This window comes from Carettochelys insculpta, chromosome 3 (genome assembly GCF_033958435.1).
Source record: "Carettochelys insculpta isolate YL-2023 chromosome 3, ASM3395843v1, whole genome shotgun sequence".
Taxonomy (NCBI): domain Eukaryota; kingdom Metazoa; phylum Chordata; order Testudines; family Carettochelyidae; genus Carettochelys; species Carettochelys insculpta.
In genome coordinates, this window is record NC_134139.1 from 6,243,685 (window position 1) to 6,261,973 (window position 18,289).

Consider the following 18,289-nt stretch of genomic DNA (forward strand, 5'->3'; position numbering starts at 1 on the left):
GTCACCGATGCCTGCCTGCCTTCCTGCTCTCTGAGGCTTCCCACCACTCTGTCCTGCTGAGCCAGATCCTCTGGCCTCCCCTAGGCAAGGCACAGATTTGGGGTTACTGCCCCACTGCAAACAAATACAAACACTGAAAAAGTTCCGCTCTGGAAGGATTCAGCTCTAAGGCTCAGGACCTAGGAAACCAATCCCCAAAAGGGACCGAAACCCTGAATAAATCCGTCTTACCCCATTTAAAAGTTTTACAGAGAGAAAGCTTATAAGGGCAGTCCTCTTTATCAATGGAAGAGACATGCATAGCGTTGCTCCTTCCTATCCAAAGTAAAAGTTATTTACACTGGGCTTGGAATAAACAAAAATGAGTTTAAGTATAAAAAGTAAGATTTCAGAGGTTGCAAATGAAAACTTTCAGATCAAAATAAATTATTAAATAAAAATGAATAAAAAATTCTTCACTAGTTCTAATCTACTAAGAAACTTGTTACATGTAAATTCTTACCCTAAACAGTTGTTCTGAACATCTTTGCCAAGATAAGCAGCCTCCTAGCTTGGGCCCAATCCTTCCCCTTGTTCAATCTTAGATGTTTTCAGCAGGCATCTTAGGTGGTAAGCACAAGGTGATGGGGCTGTCCTCTTGGCATCTAGCAACTCCCTCTATTGATTGGTTTCCTTTTGCCCAGCATGTGGTCAATTCACACTTTTTTTCTCATCTTGAGTGGAAAAATACCAGATCCAGAATGGGTTTCAGAATCAAGTGGCCTAGGATCAACCACAGTCTGGGCTTACAGGACAAGGGTATTCACAAATCATTTACTTGATTACCAAGCCATCCAGAAAAAAAACATCACTGAGCACATTTGGTAGCCTTGGAGACAGTGTTCCACACTTCACTGATACCTGTCTCTTGTTACTGGCATCATGTCACACAGTGCTGATGACACCTGCTTCTCAGTTCCGGTGCCAACCTATTTGTTCTTCCAGCACCATTGTTCCTGGCACCAAAATTTTTCAGGACTAAGGTATCTTGTGGCAACTGTTCAACCTGAGGTACTGTTACTCTCCTTAGCTCTTGGTGCCATATTTCAGTATTGCTGCAGCTCTGGTAGTGAGGGAAAAAAAGAAATGGCAATCTCCTTTGCTGGAGAAACAGAGGAGGGAAGGCACAGTCAAGTGAAAGAAAAACACTAGAAGGAAATGGAGAGGAGCTACAGGTTCAGTTTCTGAAATATGGGAAAATCTGGCCTGACAACATCCACAGTCCAGAGAGCAGGAGCTGGGGCCAGGAGGGTTGTGGTTGCTGGGGGTGCATGTTAGGAGTTACAGCCAGCGAGTTGGGCTGCTGTGGTCCCGGACCAGGAGCAGGAGCTGCAGAGCTGTGGTGGGCTGGAGCACAAGGCTTGCTGGGGCCAGGAAACTGGAGGCTGGGGGACTAGTGGGGCTGGTGGCTGAGAACAGGTTGATGCCCTGAGTGGAACCCTTGAGCATGGCTGGCAGACAGCAGGAGAGCTTTGAACAAAGTGTACCAGACCAGCAAAGTGCAATCTGCACTTATTTTTTCCCATTTCTCCTTTCCATGGACAAAAGTCCTGTTCTTTGCAGACTCCCACACAGAATTAAGTCCTGATCTGCTGCTGAAATAAAGAGGGTGTTACTGTTGCATAATTTTGTCTCATACACAGGTCTCTGTTGTATAATTTTCTTGTTAGCTGCTAAACTTTTTAACTCCTATGAAACTGATTTCTGTTTACGGTTCTTGATAATTCTTTCATAACAGCCTCAAGAAGTGGCAACTTCTGAAATGAAGGAAATGGGAAAAATGTCATTTTAATGGCTAAAAATTAAAAATATGATAAGCTGTTACAAAAGTCTAAATTCTCTTGGTGGGTTGAAATGCATTTCCATATTTTTAATTTGTGCTTTTTAGAAATATGCCAAACATCACTGCTTTCCTGTTTCCTAGACTCTTATTGTGGCTTGGATCCGAGCAAATCTGAGTGTTTACATTTCTCGAGAACTCTGGGATGAGCTGCTCAGTGTACTGTCTTCCCTTACTGATTGGGAGGAGCTGATAACTGAATGGGCCAACATCATGGATTCTCTAACCGTAGTGTTAGCAAGAATGGTATATGGGGTTGAAATGACAAACTTACCACTGGATAAACTAAGTGAGCAAAAGGAGAAAAAGCAAAGAGGCAAAGGTAAATTCTCTCTTCTTTAGCACATTTTATGTTAAACGAGTTGAGATACTCACTTAGTTGGACTATATTAGATTTGTAATGTAACTTAAAAGTTATGGTTATTTACACATTACAGAGATACACTGGAAAAAGTGCACTCCATTGTACGTAATGTTTTTTTCTCTTTCTCTCACTCGTGTGTGCATACACACACACACACACACACACACACACACACACACACACACACAAGAAGAAGAGCATCTGCCTAGTAAGATGCTTATACAGTGCTGTTTTTATAAAATCTTTTTAAATGCAACAGTGTTTGGGGCTCTGCCACAGTACAGGTTGAACCTCTCTAATCCAAAACTCTTGTCCAGCAAACTCCATAATTTGGCATTATTTTAGTTAGCTGGATGATCACCTGTCATAGGTGTGGCCAAATTTCCTGTGGTCCCATAAAGTGTTACAGCCACCACTTCTGCCTTTTAGTGTTCTGTGCTGTTGTTGAGCTGTAATTTTCCTCTGTGAATCTTAGCGCTGTTGAACAAGGATGGAGCTCTGTGAGGTAGATAAATGTAAGTTCCATTTTACATGTGGGAAAACTAAGGCAGAAAGACCCAAGGTGAGACTTCTGCACCAACCCTTGTATGCTGGGTAGAAGGACCGGAGCAGCTTAGAAGGTGCTGTAGGCCTATGGCTAGAGAGGGGACTATTCACCTGACAGGCATTATGGAAGATAGTCTTAAAGACTTCCTCACAAGCCATGGGACAGGACTGATGCCATTAGGAGCAGGGTTTACAGGGGGTGGAGTGGTAAATTGATGAAACCCATAGGGCAGTCATAAGAAGTTGGCATAATTTAGACAGATCCCTAGGGTTGTCTAAGTTACATCAGAGGCTTCTAGCCCCTGAAGCAACTCAGGATCAGTCAGCTTAGCATCTCTTTTTCCGGACTGTCCCAAGATTTGCCCAAGACAATATAGAGTATTAATATTAGAGCCAGAATTAAAACACAGGAGTCCCTTACTCTCACCTTTGTGTTTAGTCTGCTACACTAGGCTGTTGCTTCTCACTCTGTATCAGGCAGTTAGCTAGGGAGAAGCTTGCACTGACCGTACATGATTAATGACAGCACTACCTACCCTTTACCTCAAGCCATTATTTGATGTGGCATCTCCCTCCAAAATCATGGATCCAGTTTCACAGCCCCCAAAAGCGAGCCCAGGGAATAATCTGAGCTTCTGAAAAAGTAAGTAATAAATATTTTAGATTTAGTGAAAAGTTGACAGTTTTTTCTACTTCCTGTGTAAAAGAAATAGGATTTGGAAACATATAGCCAAAGATTATTTAAGCAATGGGTGTCTACAGTTTGGCATCTAAACAAGTGGTTTGATTTTCAAAAATGCCAAGCACCTAACAGCCCACACTGAAATCAGCAGGAATTCAGATTCTCAGCTTTAGCACCCTTTTAAAAAATGTGGTTATCAATTAATCCTGTTACTTAGATGCCCTGGAAATCAGGGAGGTGGATGTGGGAGCAAAGTGGACTGTTAATGTTAGTGACTCAATTCTTGATTTTTAAATTAAGGAACATATTACTTGTGTACTTCAGTACAATATGGTGTTATTGTAAAAACATATGTTGACACTTGATTAAGTCATGACGCTTCAAGTTGTGGTTAAGAGGTAATTTACTATGAGAGCTATTAAATTTATTTTCATGTTTGAGTACCTCATTCTTTGATGACGCTGCCTATAATTTTGAGAAAATGGAAGGTAAAAAAAGAAAGATGAAACAATGGGAGGAACTGTAACGCCTGAGTTTTTGGTACATCTTCTCATAGGTGGCATCTCTCAAATTATTTTGAATAATGTTTTTCTGTCAAAAATAATAGGTTTACAACTTGTCCAATTTTAGTTTATTTTTGTAGAAACACTTAACTGTATATAGTATGAAATAAGCATAGTATTAATTGTAAGTGTTCTAAATTGATGTTGCTTTTACTTTCTTTATCTCAAAGGTGGCATCTCGGATCCTCAGAAGACAACTGCAGTAGGACGATCATTTTCATTAAGTTGGAGAAGTCATCCTGAAGTTGTGGAACCAATGAGATTCAGGAGTGCTACTACCTCTGGAGCACCAGGAGTTGAGAAAGCAAGAAACATAGTCCGACAAAGAGCAACAGGTTAGGCACTGGCAGCTTTTACATTTGAATAAATGGAAAGATCAAAATTTGTAAAATTGAGATACATCACACCAATATTTAAAATCTCCTCTTGTGATTTTTAATTAGGATAAAATATTTGCAAACTCGCCTCTAAATCCTTTTCTTCACTTCTCCTTTCATATGTAGAAAAAGAGGTCAATTTTATTCACTTCAGGAAGCCTAAAAGGATGCTGGAGCCCTTGCCCTTTTTGAATCACCAGGCCCAAGGGCAATAGCTGTCCCACCTCTTTTCCGGAGCGGGGGTGCGCACACACATGATCAAGATACTTCGGCTTCATTCTTTAAAGCTTTCCTTAGGCTTTCAAACATTCAAGTACTGGTACAAATAACCAGATTATCATGTCCTGCTGATGTTTACATATACTTTGTGTGCCTCAGAATAATCCTATTGATATACAGGAAAATACAGTATATGTTCACAATACTCTTTCTCTCCCACTTTGCTAATATTACCAGATATAAATTATAAAACACCCTTGGATTTTGTTTTTTTTATATTTTTTGTTAAAGGTTCCAGTGTGAAATTTTGTATATTCATTGTGAATAGGTTCTTTCATAGATATGTTCCTGTATATCTACATATACACTACATTCTGAACTACATGATTTAGTATTTGGTAAACATTATATGGAGGTATAGAAATACTTTACCGTTTCATTAAACACTTATAGTATTTTTTAAATTTTAGGGTTAAGCAAGTTTGTTTAATCGTTTATAGAATAGTAGGGAATATATAATACTATTACTGGGGGGAAAAAGCTTGAAGACTAAGCCATTTCCCACAAAATATTGTATTTGTATAACTGTAAAACTATCAGCTTGTGAGTAGTTATGGCATAATGTGTCATTTTAACAACCAGTGAAATATCACTTATTTTAATAATTCTGTTAACTTTTCATGAAACTATATTGAAATGATCATAATGAGCTCATAAATCCAACCAGGATAAGAATTTCATTATTCATACTTCACATATCCATACCTATACACTTTCTACACTTAATTACATTTTACACTTTCTTAATATAGAGACTTTTTTTTACATTTGTTTTGTGACTTCTCTACTCTTAAGTGAAATATATACGAGTAGCACTGTTTATAGTGGCAAGTTTTCACAAGTGGGTACCTAAATTAAGCTCTTAAACCCATATTTTAGGTGCCTGAATAAGCTCCTTAATTTTTTCAAGTTGCTGAGTTCCCAGCGCTTGTGAAAATAAGCCTAAGTAAATATGTGGAGTAGCGTGCTCGTGTGCGCTCTCTCTCTCTCTCTCTCTCTCTCTCTCTCTCTCTCTCTCTCTCTCTCTCTCTCTCTCTCTCACACACACACACACACACACACACACACACACACACACACACACACACACACACACACACACACACACACACACACAGGGTTATGTTCTCTAGTTTCCTTTTTCTCAAAGAAAGATATGATGAGGAAAATAAGAGGAAAGTGAAGGCAGGTCAAGGAGTGAAGGATGATGGAAGAGTGTCCTTGAGTCCTAACATGCAGAAGAGAATTCAGCCTCAGGAGGTAGCCATGTTACTCTGTAGCTTCTCAAAAAACAAGCAGTCCTGTAGCATCTTGAAGACTCAGGCTATGTTTAGAGTAGAATGATTTGTTGACAGAAGTTTTTGGCAGAAGATATCTTCTGACAAAACTTCTGTCGATCGATTTGCATCCAGCCCACAGAGCGGATGGCTCTTCTGATCTGCTCTGATGACGGAGAGCAGCCCAGGCCGCTGTCTCAACAAAATGGCTCTTAAAACCAGAACCACAGCAGACAGTTGCGTGGCTGGCAATCCCTTCTGGGAGCTCCAGTGAGATGCGCCTTAAAGGCCTCCCCCAGATGCCCATTCCCTCACCATGCTGAGGCACGCCTACCTCCATAAGGGAAGCACAGCTGCTAGAGCAGGGTTTTGATGCTTGCTGAGAGACTGAGCACTTTCCAGCTAGCCATGGTGCCAGACCAGTCCCCAGGCTTTCACTGGCTCCTCTCAGAGGTGCTTTAGCACCTGCTGCACCTCCTGATGGCCTTCCTCCTCTTCCGCTGGAGGGTGAACCAGACACCAGCTTTGAGAAACTTGCTGTTGCTGCCACATTTGCTGTGTCCACCACTCCCTTTGGTGCACAGGCGGATCTGGATGCACCACCCCAAGTCCAGCTGGTGGGACTGGCTGTTGAGGGGGCAGTAGGGACTTCATTTCAGTTTCTAGTTCTGTCCTCCTCAGCTGAGAGGTCACTTTTGATTCCTGTCTAGTAGTCTCCCTCTACCCCTCCCCAAAACATTAGGAAAAGTTTGAGATGCAGCTTTTCAGGGACAAAGACTGCTTTAGCCAAATGCAAGTTACTGGGCTCAATAAAGAGGTTCATGGATAAAAATTAATGGTCTGTGATACACAGGCCATTGGACTAGATGATTCAGTGTTTCCTTCTGGTATTTAAAATCTGAGATACTGTCAGTGAAAATGCACATGACATTCCCAGGGTTGGAAGCCAGTCAGTGGCTTTCAGGGAACTCAATAATAAAAATAAAAAAAAAAAAACCTTTGCCTTCACGAACAGTAAACACAGGGTTACCAGTACCCTTTTCATTTGAGGGTGTCATAAGATTTCAAAGGGGTCTTTTAATTAAAACTAAATGTTAAACTAAAATATTTCATCAGACAATAGGGAATATTAATGTGTTTGGGGAAACTAAGGTTGGTGCACCATTAGTTGTAGCAGTGAAAGACCATTGCAGCTTTACAAGAGATTTTCTTTCAAAGGCCATATTGACTGTAAGAGTTAGGACATTCAATGCAATATGTTCAACTCAAGACTGTGATCATTCAAACAGCTTATTAAGAAAACACAACTTGGTGGCAAGCAAGTGGTTTGTTATCAAAGGGTGTGAATCTTGCTTTGAGTGTGAGACATCTGAGGTTCACAATCTGATGGAAATCTTGCAGTCATAGGGAAAATATTTCTATAGGCTAACTCTACTGCCGCTTTTTTAAGGAGGGAGATGTGGTAAAATGAACCCCTGTACTCACACACTACACCTATTGTTATAGTCTTTGTACAGGGCATGCCTTGTGAGATGTCTTTTGAAAAATCATAACTTGATGTTCAGTAATATCATGGTTAAATGCACATTGCAACTTTATTTGCAAATATATTAAAATAACATGAATTCATGACTGAAATGTATTTCCCAGATATTTTTTGGGAAAGGCTAATCCAGTTTCCCTGAGATGGAGGGAAGCTGATACCACATCCAGGTGTCAGCAAAGCTAGTGGGCTGCCCTAGTAAAGTAGCCATTCTTCTTCGAGTGGTCCCCGTGGGTGCTCCACAGTAGGTGTCGGGCTCGCTCCGGCGCTGCAGCTCGGAAAATGTTCAGCAGTCTCTGTCGGGTCGCGCATGCGCCAATGCACGTTGGCTCTTCGCACGCTTACGGTCACGTGCGTGATCCGGTCCCTGCCAGTTCCTTTTCAACTGCCAACGGCTGCAGACGGAATCCTCTCCGGCTCCAACGCCCGAGACAGCTAAATCCTAATTTTTTTCTAGTGTTAATAGTTTCAACAGTTCTAGTTAGCAGTTCTATAGTAGTTATAGTTAATCTCTCTGTTAAAGTTGTTTAAAACCTAAAGACTATCTTAGAACAGCAGCGGCCGCCTCTGGGAGGGCCCGCCGCGTTTGTTGTCAACCTTCAAAGGCCAACGGTTATTTAATATCAACTAATAGACTGTTAAGTGCGCTATTAGCACATAAAGGACTCAGAGTTAAGTTTTAACAATGCCATCCCCCGGCTTTAAGAAGTGTGAATCTTGCCGGGAGGCCATGCCTGCTTCGGATGGCTATAGCCAATGCATACGGTGTCTCGGGGAGACACACGTTCCTCAGAAGTGCTCCCATTGTTCTAAGTTGACTAATAGAGCTAGGAAAGACAGAGAAATGAGGCTGAAGATGCTGTTAGTTGACAAAGCACTTCAGCCTGCTGCATCGGAGACAGTACATGCGGAAGGCTCTTCAGGAGCGCACAAGAGGAAGGCTGCCTCTTTGACCTCCTCTGCACAGAAGAAAAGAAGAGCCTCACCTACTCGATCCCTGCCCCTGACTGTTGGGAGTGGGACGAGTGTAACAAAGGGCCCGCGCACGCTGGCTTCCTCTACTGGTAAAGCCACGGCGCATGCAACAACTCGAGGCCCTGCAACAACTGGGGAGTCGGCACCGAGAGCCGTGCAGGCACTAATCGGCTCGGCACCGGCTACTGCGGCACCGATCGGGACTTCCCCAGAGGCACCGCAGATGGCGGCACCGAACACATCGGCACCGAGGACAGCGGCACCGGGATCGGCGGCACCGGCAATGATGGCACCGACAGTAGCGGCACCAACAGTAGCGGCACCGGGAGCAGTGGAAATCAGCATGACACCTGCTCCGGTACCAAGTTCACCAATAGGGCCACCCAAGAGGGTAAAGGCTAAAACGAAGACCAGGCACCATAACCCCTCTCCTGAGGGATTTGCACTGCCTCTATCCCCGCGATCACCACCAGAGATTCGACGGGCAGCAACACCGTCAGCCTGCCACAGACGTCCTTCTCCTTTCCTTTGGAGCCCATCACAGGGATCTGCACGCTTTTATCCAGCATCTAGCAGAGATCCCTACGAGTCTTCTCACAGAGGCTCTCCTTGCACGTCGGTATCATCTCGGAGGTCTCGTCATTCCAGGCACCACCCTTACATCCTTGGGTCATGGTCCAGGTCTCCATCGCCAGGCTCCTGTCCCTGTTGCTACGACCGCCATCATTATGCAGGGCGTCATCATAGGAGTTCGACGTCTCACTATGGATCCCCGTCGACTACTCCTCAACGCCAAGGTGTTCTGCTTCCACCTGGGGGAACACCACGGCTGCCCCGATCAGAAGCTGGGTCTAAGGACACTGAACCCCACCTCGAAATTCCACAAAGACAATCACAGCAATACAGCCAGGATCCAGAGGAATTGGAGGAGAGATACCATAGTGACGCCTCCTCATCCTCGCCAGGTGAGGCCGTGGTCCCTGGAGACATTTCTCCCCCAGATGACCTTAAACAGTTCCAGGAGCTGTTCAAACGGGTAGCTCAATCCCAAGATATTCAAGTGGCGGAGGTGCAGGAGAAACACCACAGACTCCTTAAAAACCTCAGGCCTCCATCTTCTTCTAAAATTGCTATTCCCTTGGACGATGCAATCATGGAGGCAGCCACTAATATATGGCAAACCCCAGCATCCGCTCCACCTACCAACGAAAGGGCGGACAAAAAGTACTTCGTCCCTGCGAAAGGGATGGAATTTCTATTTAGTCATCCACAGCCAAACTCGCTGGTGGTTGAATCGTCCCAACACAGGTCCAAATCGGCCCAGTACAAATCTGGGGGATTGGACAAGGACATAAAAAAGTTGGATCTTCTGGGTAGAAAAGCCTACTCCTCTACCCTATTGCTACGTATGGCCAACTATGCCGCTCATTTGTCGAATCACAATTTTGACAATTATTCCAAACTTACTGCCCTCATGGACTTCCTTCCAGAGGAAAAAAGGCCAGTTCTTAAGGCAATCGTGCAAGAGGGTTACGCGGCTTCTCGAGCAGGCGTGCAGATTGCACTCGATGTGGCGGATACAGCGGCCCATGCCGTGGCCACTGCAGTGGTAATGCGGAGAGAGTCATGGCTTCATACATCCGGCATTCCAAAGGAGTTGCAAGTCAAGGCTGCAGACCTCCCCTTCGATAACATAAAATTGTTTGCTGAATCGACTGACTCAGTTCTACACTCGAGCAAAGATTCCAGAGCGACGCTTCGGACCTTGGGGATATATACCTCACCGTTCAGAAGGAAGAAATTTTATCCTCAACAACGCCGTTATGGTTACCAACAACAACGTGCCCAATTTCAATGGGGGTATGATCAAGGGCGTCATCAACAAACACATTAAAAAGGCCCTAGGCACCGGCCTCAGCAGGGCAGCGCCCCCACAGGGCGAAGTGCGAGACAGCAAGTTTGACGGGTATGTCGAGGGCAGCGAAGCCAAGACCGTACCTCAGTGCCTATCTCAGTACATGTTCCATCACCGACTCAAGCCATTCTACCCACAATGGGAAAGCATCACGTCGGACAAGTGGGTACTGGAGATTGTAAACACGGGGTACACGATCCCCTTCCAGTCTTTACCTCCACCAAATCCTCCCACCGCACCCATCCTCAGAGACCCCTCTCACCTACCGGAATTAAGGCGGGAGGTGGACCACCTCCTATTCATAGGGGCGGTGGAGAGGGTACCGGAACAGTTTCAAGGCAAAGGCTTCTACTCCAGGTATTTCCTGACAGAGAAGAAGATGGGGGGTGGAGACCCATTTTGGATCTACGCGCACTGAACCAGTACCTACGCAAACAACGCTTCAAAATGACTACGATGGCTTCAATAATCACGGCACTAGACCAGGGCGATTGGTTTGCGGCCCTCGACTTGCAGGACGCGTATTTTCATATTGCGATTCATCCAGCCCACAGGCGCTTCCTCCAGTTCCTTGTGGGTACAGATCATTTCCAGTACAGAGTCCTCCCATTCGGACTCTCTTCAGCACCCAGAGTTTTCACCAAGTCCTTAGTAGTGGTGTCGGCATACCTACACAGACAGGGTGTTTTCATTTTCCCGTACCTGGACGATTGCCTGTTAAAGGGGACCTCCCGGGAGGTACTTCGGATGATACACATCACCACAAACGCATTTACCTCACTGGGCCTCATCATCAATTTCTCAAAATCAAAGACCGACCCCACACAAAATATAGAGTTTATAGGGGCTCGGATAGACTCAGTCACGTCAAGGGTGTATTTACCCGAGGCACGTTTCCATGCCATCGAATCTCTCGTACAACTACTAACGTACAGCCCCACTGTTCCAGTTCTCACGTGCTTACAGCTGTTGGGGCATATGGCAACCACCACGTTTGTGGTGCAAAACGCCAGGCTGCATATGCGAGGATTGCAGCATTGGTTGGCAACAGTATACAAACCCTCAATCCACAACGTCCACAAGAGAGTGTCACTTACAACAGAGGCACGAAGCTCGCTAACATGGTTGGGAAACCCCAGGAATCTCCTGACAGGGGTGCCCTTCCGCCAACCGCAAATCACAGCGTTCATTACAACAGATGCCTCCCACATGGGATGGGGGGCTCACATGGACGACAAAACCACTCAAGGATTATGGTTCCCCACGGAGAAGACACTGCACATAAACATATTAGAGCTCAGGGCAGTGTTCAATGCGTGCAGGAATTTTCTCAATTATCTGCACGGAAAAGTAGTCGGCATGAATACCGACAACACCACCACCATGTTTTATATAAACCGACGGGGGAGCCAGGTCTCGTACACTTTGCGCGGAGGCGGTCCGGCTCTGGAACTGGTGCATCACCAACAATGTAACTCTAAAGGCCTCATACCTACCGGGGATCCACAACGTCAAGGCGGATCAACTCAGCAGACACTTTGCGCCCACTCACGAGTGGCAGATCCGTCCACATCTACTCCACCAAGTGTTTCGCAGATGGGGTTTTCCCAAAATCGACTTGTTCGCCACCCGAGAAAACAAGAGATGTCCCCAATACTGCTCCAGAGCGGGCATGGGACAGGGGTCTTTGGGGGACGCCTTCATGATCCCATGGAAGGGCCCTCTACTTTATGCGTTCCCTCCCACGACACTTATACACAAGGTCTTAGAGAAGACCAGAAGGGAGAAAGCACGCATGATACTCATAGTCCCAACATGGGACCAACAACAGTGGTTCCCATTGCTCTTGCGCATGGCTCAACATCAGCCATTTCTCCTACCAACAGTACCGGACATCCTCTCTCAGGCTCGGGGGTCAATACTGCACCCGCACCCGAAGAGACTTCGGCTACAAGCCTGGCTAATCCATGGCTAAGCACCCTAGAGACTACATGCTCAGAGGGAGTACAACAAGTGCTTGAATGTAGTCGGAGAACTTCCACCAGAAAGACTTATCAGCACAAATGGCTACGTTTTTCTGAATGGTGTTCCTCCAGGCAATTAATACCCCGGGACGCCACCATACCTACGATTCTGGATTATTTGCTACAACTCAAACAAAATGGACTTTCGCTATCCTCTATAAAGGTGCATCTGGCAGCTATATCAGCGTTTCAGCATGAAAAGGATGGATCAACCACATTTGCCCATCCTGTTGTCTCGCATTTCCAAAAGGGGTTGGTGAACCTGTACCCCCCTCGGAAACCAATACCGCCGTCATGGAGTTTAGACCTAGTTCTACACACCCTCTCGGGACCGCCCTTTGAACCATTGGCTACGGTCCCCCTTCGACTACTTAGTATTAAGACGACTTTCCTCCTGGCAATCACGTCAGCTCGCAGAGTGAGCGAGCTCGCGGCCATAACGTCCACACCACCCTGCACGATTTTCTCAAAAGAAGCGGTGGTCTTACGATTACACCCAGCCTTCGTTCCGAAGGTCTCTTCAGACTTTCACATCAACGAACCAATAGTGCTGCCCTTGTTCTATCCTAAGCCTCACAACTCAAATGAAGAGGCACGGTTGCACTTACTTGACGTAAGAAGGGCACTGGCCTTCTACATTGATAGAACTAAACCTTTCCGGAAAACGGACAGACTCCTGGTGTCCATTGCATCCAGGTCAAAAGGAGAAGCGCTATCTTCACAGAGGATTTCAAATCACATTGTGTCTTGCATGAGACTGTGTTACGAGATTCGCAAGACTCCTCTGCCAGTTCCACCAAGAGCCCACTCTACTAGGGCAATGGCGGCGTCAACAGCCTTCTTCAAAGGCATCGCGCTGAGAGATATCTGCAGAGCGGCGACAAGGTCTTCCTATGACACCTTCGCCAAGCACTACGCCATGCACAGGATGCTTGATGAGGATACACGCCTGTCGACAGCAGTCCTTTCACGGGCAAGCTGCGCATAAACCTGGTACCCACCTCCTTTTTCGGGGGGGGGTTACTGCTGGGTAGTCACCTACTGTGGAGCACCCACCGGGACCACTCGAAGAAGAAAGAGAAGTTACTCACCTGTGTAGTAACGATGGTTCTTCGAGATGTGTCCCCGTGGGTGCTCCATTACCCACCCGTTCCTCTCCACTTCGGAGCTCTGTTTGTGTGTTTTCAGGGGCGTCCAGAGCGGTTGATCAGGAACTGGCGGGGACCGGATCGTGCACGTGTCCGTAAGCACGCAAAGAGCCGACGCACATCGGCGCATGCGCGACCTGACGGAGACTGCTGAAGATTTTCCAAGCTGCGGCGCCGGGGCGAGCCCGACACCTACTGTGGAGCACCCACGGGGACACATCTCGAAGAACCATCATTACTACACAGGTGAGTAACTTCTCTTTCTTCTTCGAGTGGCCCCCATGGGTGCTCCACAATAGGTGTCGGGCTCGCCCCGGCGCCGCAGCTTGGAAAATCTTCCAGCAGTTTCTCCTGGATTGTGCATGCGCCAGCGCGCACCGCCCCCCTGCGCGCCCCCAGCTGCGTGCGCGATCCGGTCCCCGCCAGTTCCTTCTCAACCGCCATTGGCTGCAGACGGAATCTACTCAGGCTAAGGCCAGAGTCAGATTAGATAGTGGTTTTTCTACATGTCATTTGTTGTTTTTGGTTATTAAACAAAAAAAAAAAAAAAAAAAGAGAGAAAGCAAAGACAAAGAGAATATCAGCAAAAAAAGAAAAGAAAAAAGAGAGGAGCGGAGAAGAGAAGAGCGGACGTGAAGGCCATTTAGGCCGCCCGCTGCCCCGCAGGCCGGTGATCACTATTTGGGGTGGAAAGGCACGGATTAAGTGTTAAGTGCCCTATTAACAGTAAAGGACTCACCGCGATGGCCTCTTCAGATTTTAAAAATGCGTGAGTCATGCTATGCCAGCCTCTGTGGGGCATAGCGAATGCATCCAATGCCTGGGGGAATCACAGGCTACCCAGAAGTGTTCTCACTGTGCTAAGCTCACAGCCAGGGCCAAGAAGGACAGAGCGATGAAGCGTAAAATGCTCTTGTTGATAAGGCTCTCCAGCCGGACTTGCCGGAGAAGCCTCACCCAGAAGGGCCCTCTGGGTTGCATAAGAGGAGGGCAGCTTTCTCTGGCCCCCTCGGTGCAGAAACGGAGGAAACTCTCCCTGGCTCGATCCTTGCCGGCGTTTGCAGTGAGCAGGACGAGCGGAGCACACAGCCCCCAGCTGCATACTCAGGCAAGCGGCAGCGCACGTGGCAGAGGCTGAGCCTCCGGTTATACAACAGCCGGCACGCGCGGCACCTGGAGCGTCAGCGAGGCAAACGCCAGACCCGGCGGCACCGCCACAGGCAGCACCGGCCCCCGCGGCACCAATGGTGCAGGGGCGCCAGGCACGGAGACTGCAGCCACCGGAAGAGGATAGACGCGCGGCACCGCAGCTGACGGTGCCGAGCGCGGTGCTGACAGCGGGGCCAAGATCCCTGGCACGGGAGGGGGCGGTGCTGGCCCTGCAGGGGAGGGGCAAGGCAAAATCAAAAGCCTGACACCCCAGTCCATCTCTGGACAGGGCTGCGCTGCTGTTAGCACCGAGCCCTCCCCCTGTGATACACACGCCGCACCAAAGGCCTGTGTCTCCACCGGCCCATCCGGAACCTCCTTCTCCATTCCTCCAACCAATGTCACCATGGCTTGGGCCACCTTCACCATTTCTGGGATTGGATCCCCTGGAGTACTATCACAAGCCAGTTTCACCTCTACCTGTGTCGTCGCGGAGGTCTCGCTCTCCCAGACATCGGGGGTACACACCCCGTGAGTGGTCTCGGTCTCCATCCCTGGACCCTTGCCCATGCTGCCATGGTCGTCCTTATCATGCTGGACACAGACACCACAGGCCTACACCCAGGGGCAGGTCCCCCCCCGGCCGCTCAATACCCCCGTGGGCACTCCCGATCGGGGACGGACACACAGTTGTCTCAAGGGGAGTTAATTTTAGAAGCCCAAGACTTTCCTTTACAATCCTCCAGTGAGCAAGTGTATCGTCGACCGCAGGAGCCCGAGGGTTTGAGGGAGGTTTACCCTAGTGGTTCCTCCTCATCCTCCCCAGATGAGGCCATGGCCCCCGGGGAGGTCTCTCCCCCGGATGACCTTAAACAGTTTCAGGAGCTGTTTAAAAGGGTGGCTTTCACGCAAGACATTCAAATGGCAGAGGTGCAGGAGAAACATCACATACTCCTGGAAAATTTGAGACCCCCGGCTTCATCCCAAATTGCTATTCCGCTGGACGAAGCCATTCTGGAGTCAGCCACTACTATATGGCAGACTCCAGCCTCTGTTCCACCTACGAACAAGAGAGCGGATAAGAAGTACTTCGTCCCAGCAGAGGGCATGGAGTTCCTCTTCAGTCGCCCACAACCAAATTCCCAGCAGAGGTCAAAGGCTTCTCAGTACAAACTGGGGGAGCGGACAAAGATGATAAGAAGCTAGAGCTGTTTGGCAGGAAGGTATACTCCTCTTCTACCCTGCTATTGAGAGTGGCAAATTATGGGCACACCTAGCAAACCATAATTTTGATAATTACTCCAGGCTTACTCCCCTTATGGCTTCACTTCCGGAAGACAAAAAGCCGGTGTTAAAGGCGATTATTCAAGAGGGCTACGCAGCATCGCGGACGGGAGTCCAGATTGCCCTGGACGTGGCGGACACGGCGGCACGTTCAGCGCCTACAGCGCTACGCTTAGAACCTTGGGCATTTATACTTCCCCATACAGGAGGGAAAAATTTATCCTCAGCAAAGACGCTATGCTTACAACCACAGCGTGCTCAATATCAACGGGGCTACGGCCAAGGGCGCTATCAACAGCAGCAACAGTACAGAACTCCTAGGCAACATTCTCAACAAAGCCGTACACCCTCGGGGCAGGCCCAAAGGCAACAAGTTTGATGGGTATGTCGGGGGCTGAACTATCAATAGCCTCGCTCAATGCCACTCTCATCTCATGTTCCATCATCGCCTCAGACCGTTCCACTCCCAATGACAGAAGATCACCACAGACAAATGGGTGCTGGAGATCATAGCCACGGGTTACGCGATCCCCTTCCAGTCGCTTCCACCGACGAAGCCTCCCACCAGGCCTCGCCTCAGGGACGCTGCCACGAGGCGAGGTTCAAGCAGAAGGTGAATCACCTTATGTTCATAGGGGAGGTGGAAAGAGTGCCGGAATAATTCCAGGGGAAGGTTTTTATTCACGCTACTTCCTATGAAAGAAGAAAACAGGAGACTGGAGGCCCATCTTAGATCGTCGGGGCCTCAACCGTTACTTGCGCAAGCAACTTTTTCGGGTGATCACAGTTGCCTTGATACTCACGGCACTGGACGATGGAGACTGGGTTGCAGCACTCGACTTACAAGATGCTTACTTTCATATAACAATCCACCCGGCACACAGACGCTTCCTCCACTTCACAGTCGGCCAGGAGCGCTTCCAGCACAGGGTTCTTCTGTTCGGCCTCTCCTCGGCCCCCAGAGTCTTTACCAAAACCCTGGCAGTGGTGTCAGCCTACCTGCACAGACAGGGGGTGTTTATTTTTCCCATATCTGGGCGACTGCCTGCTAAAAGGGGCCTCGAAGGCAGAGGTCTCACGCATGATACACATCACAGCGGACACATTTTCTTCGCTGGGCCTAGTCATCAACCTCGCAAAGTCACAGTCCGAACCCACACAACACACAAAGTTCATAGGGGCACGCATAAACTCTATCACAGCAAGGGTGTACCTACCCGACGCCTGCTTCCGCGCCATCAGTTCGCTGGTGCAAGTCATCACATACAGCCCCATGGTGCCGGTCTTAACGTGCTTACAGCTGCTGGGCCACATGGTGGCAGCGACGTTTGTGGTACATAATGCCAGGTTGCACATGTGAAGCCTGCAGCGTTGGCTGGCGAGTGTTTACAAATCGGCATCCCACACTGTCCACAGGGTGGTGTCACCCCCAACAGAGGTGTGCAGATCCCTGGCGTGGTGGGAAAACCCCAAGAATCTGCTAGTGGGGGTGCCTTTTCACCAACCACAAATTTCTATTTTTCTTACTACCGACGCCTCCCGCATAGGATGGGGAGCGCACATTGGCGACAAGGTAACGCAAGGGCTATGGTCCCCTGCGGAACAGACACTGCACATAACCATACTGGAGCTCAGAGCAGTGTTCAATGCCTGCAAACATTTTCGAGATTACCTACATGGCAAAGTAGTCAGGATTCAATACCGACAATACCTCCACTATGTTTTACATCAATTGACAAGGAGGAGCATGATCCCGTGCCCTATGTGCGGAAGCAGTCCGATTGTAGAACTGGTGCATCGCCAACAACATAACGTTGAAAGCCTCGTACTTGCCGGGCGCTCACACCGTGAAAGCAGATCAGCTGAGCAGGCGCTTCGCAATCACGCACGAATGGCAGATCCACTCCGATCTGCTACGGCGCATTTTTTGTACATGGGGGTTTCCCCAGATCAATCTGTTTGCCACCCAGTACAACAAAAAGTGTCCCCAGTAGTGCTCTGGGGCAGGAGTGGGGCGGGGGTCCCTGGGAGACACATTCATGTTTTCATGGAGGGGCTGCCTACTTTACGTGTTTCCCCCACAGCGCTTATCCACAAGGTCTTGCACAAAGCCAGAAGGGAGAGAGCTCGCATGATACTCATAGTCCCACTTGGGATCGGCAGCAATGGCTTTCCTTGCTTCTGCGCATGTTGGACCGCCCACCGCTCCCTCTACCGGTGGTGCCGGACTTACTCACACAGGCTCAGGGGTCCATAGTGCACCCGCACCCTCAGGGTCTGCACC

At 48.1% G+C, this 18,289-nt stretch overlaps 1 protein-coding gene across 3 annotated transcripts in view; it reads left to right on the forward strand.

Annotated features, from left to right (window-relative positions):
* RALGAPA2 (Ral GTPase activating protein catalytic subunit alpha 2) overlaps positions 1–18,289 on the forward strand; it is a 377,942-nt gene that overhangs the window by 97,822 nt on the left and 261,831 nt on the right. For all 3 annotated transcript variants that reach the window (XM_074989296.1, XM_074989298.1, XM_074989297.1), the window contains 2 exons: positions 1,964–2,201; positions 4,205–4,369. In XM_074989296.1, coding sequence (XP_074845397.1) covers positions 1,964–2,201; positions 4,205–4,369 — 403 coding nt within the window. The remainder of the gene's footprint in view (positions 1–1,963; positions 2,202–4,204; positions 4,370–18,289) is intronic.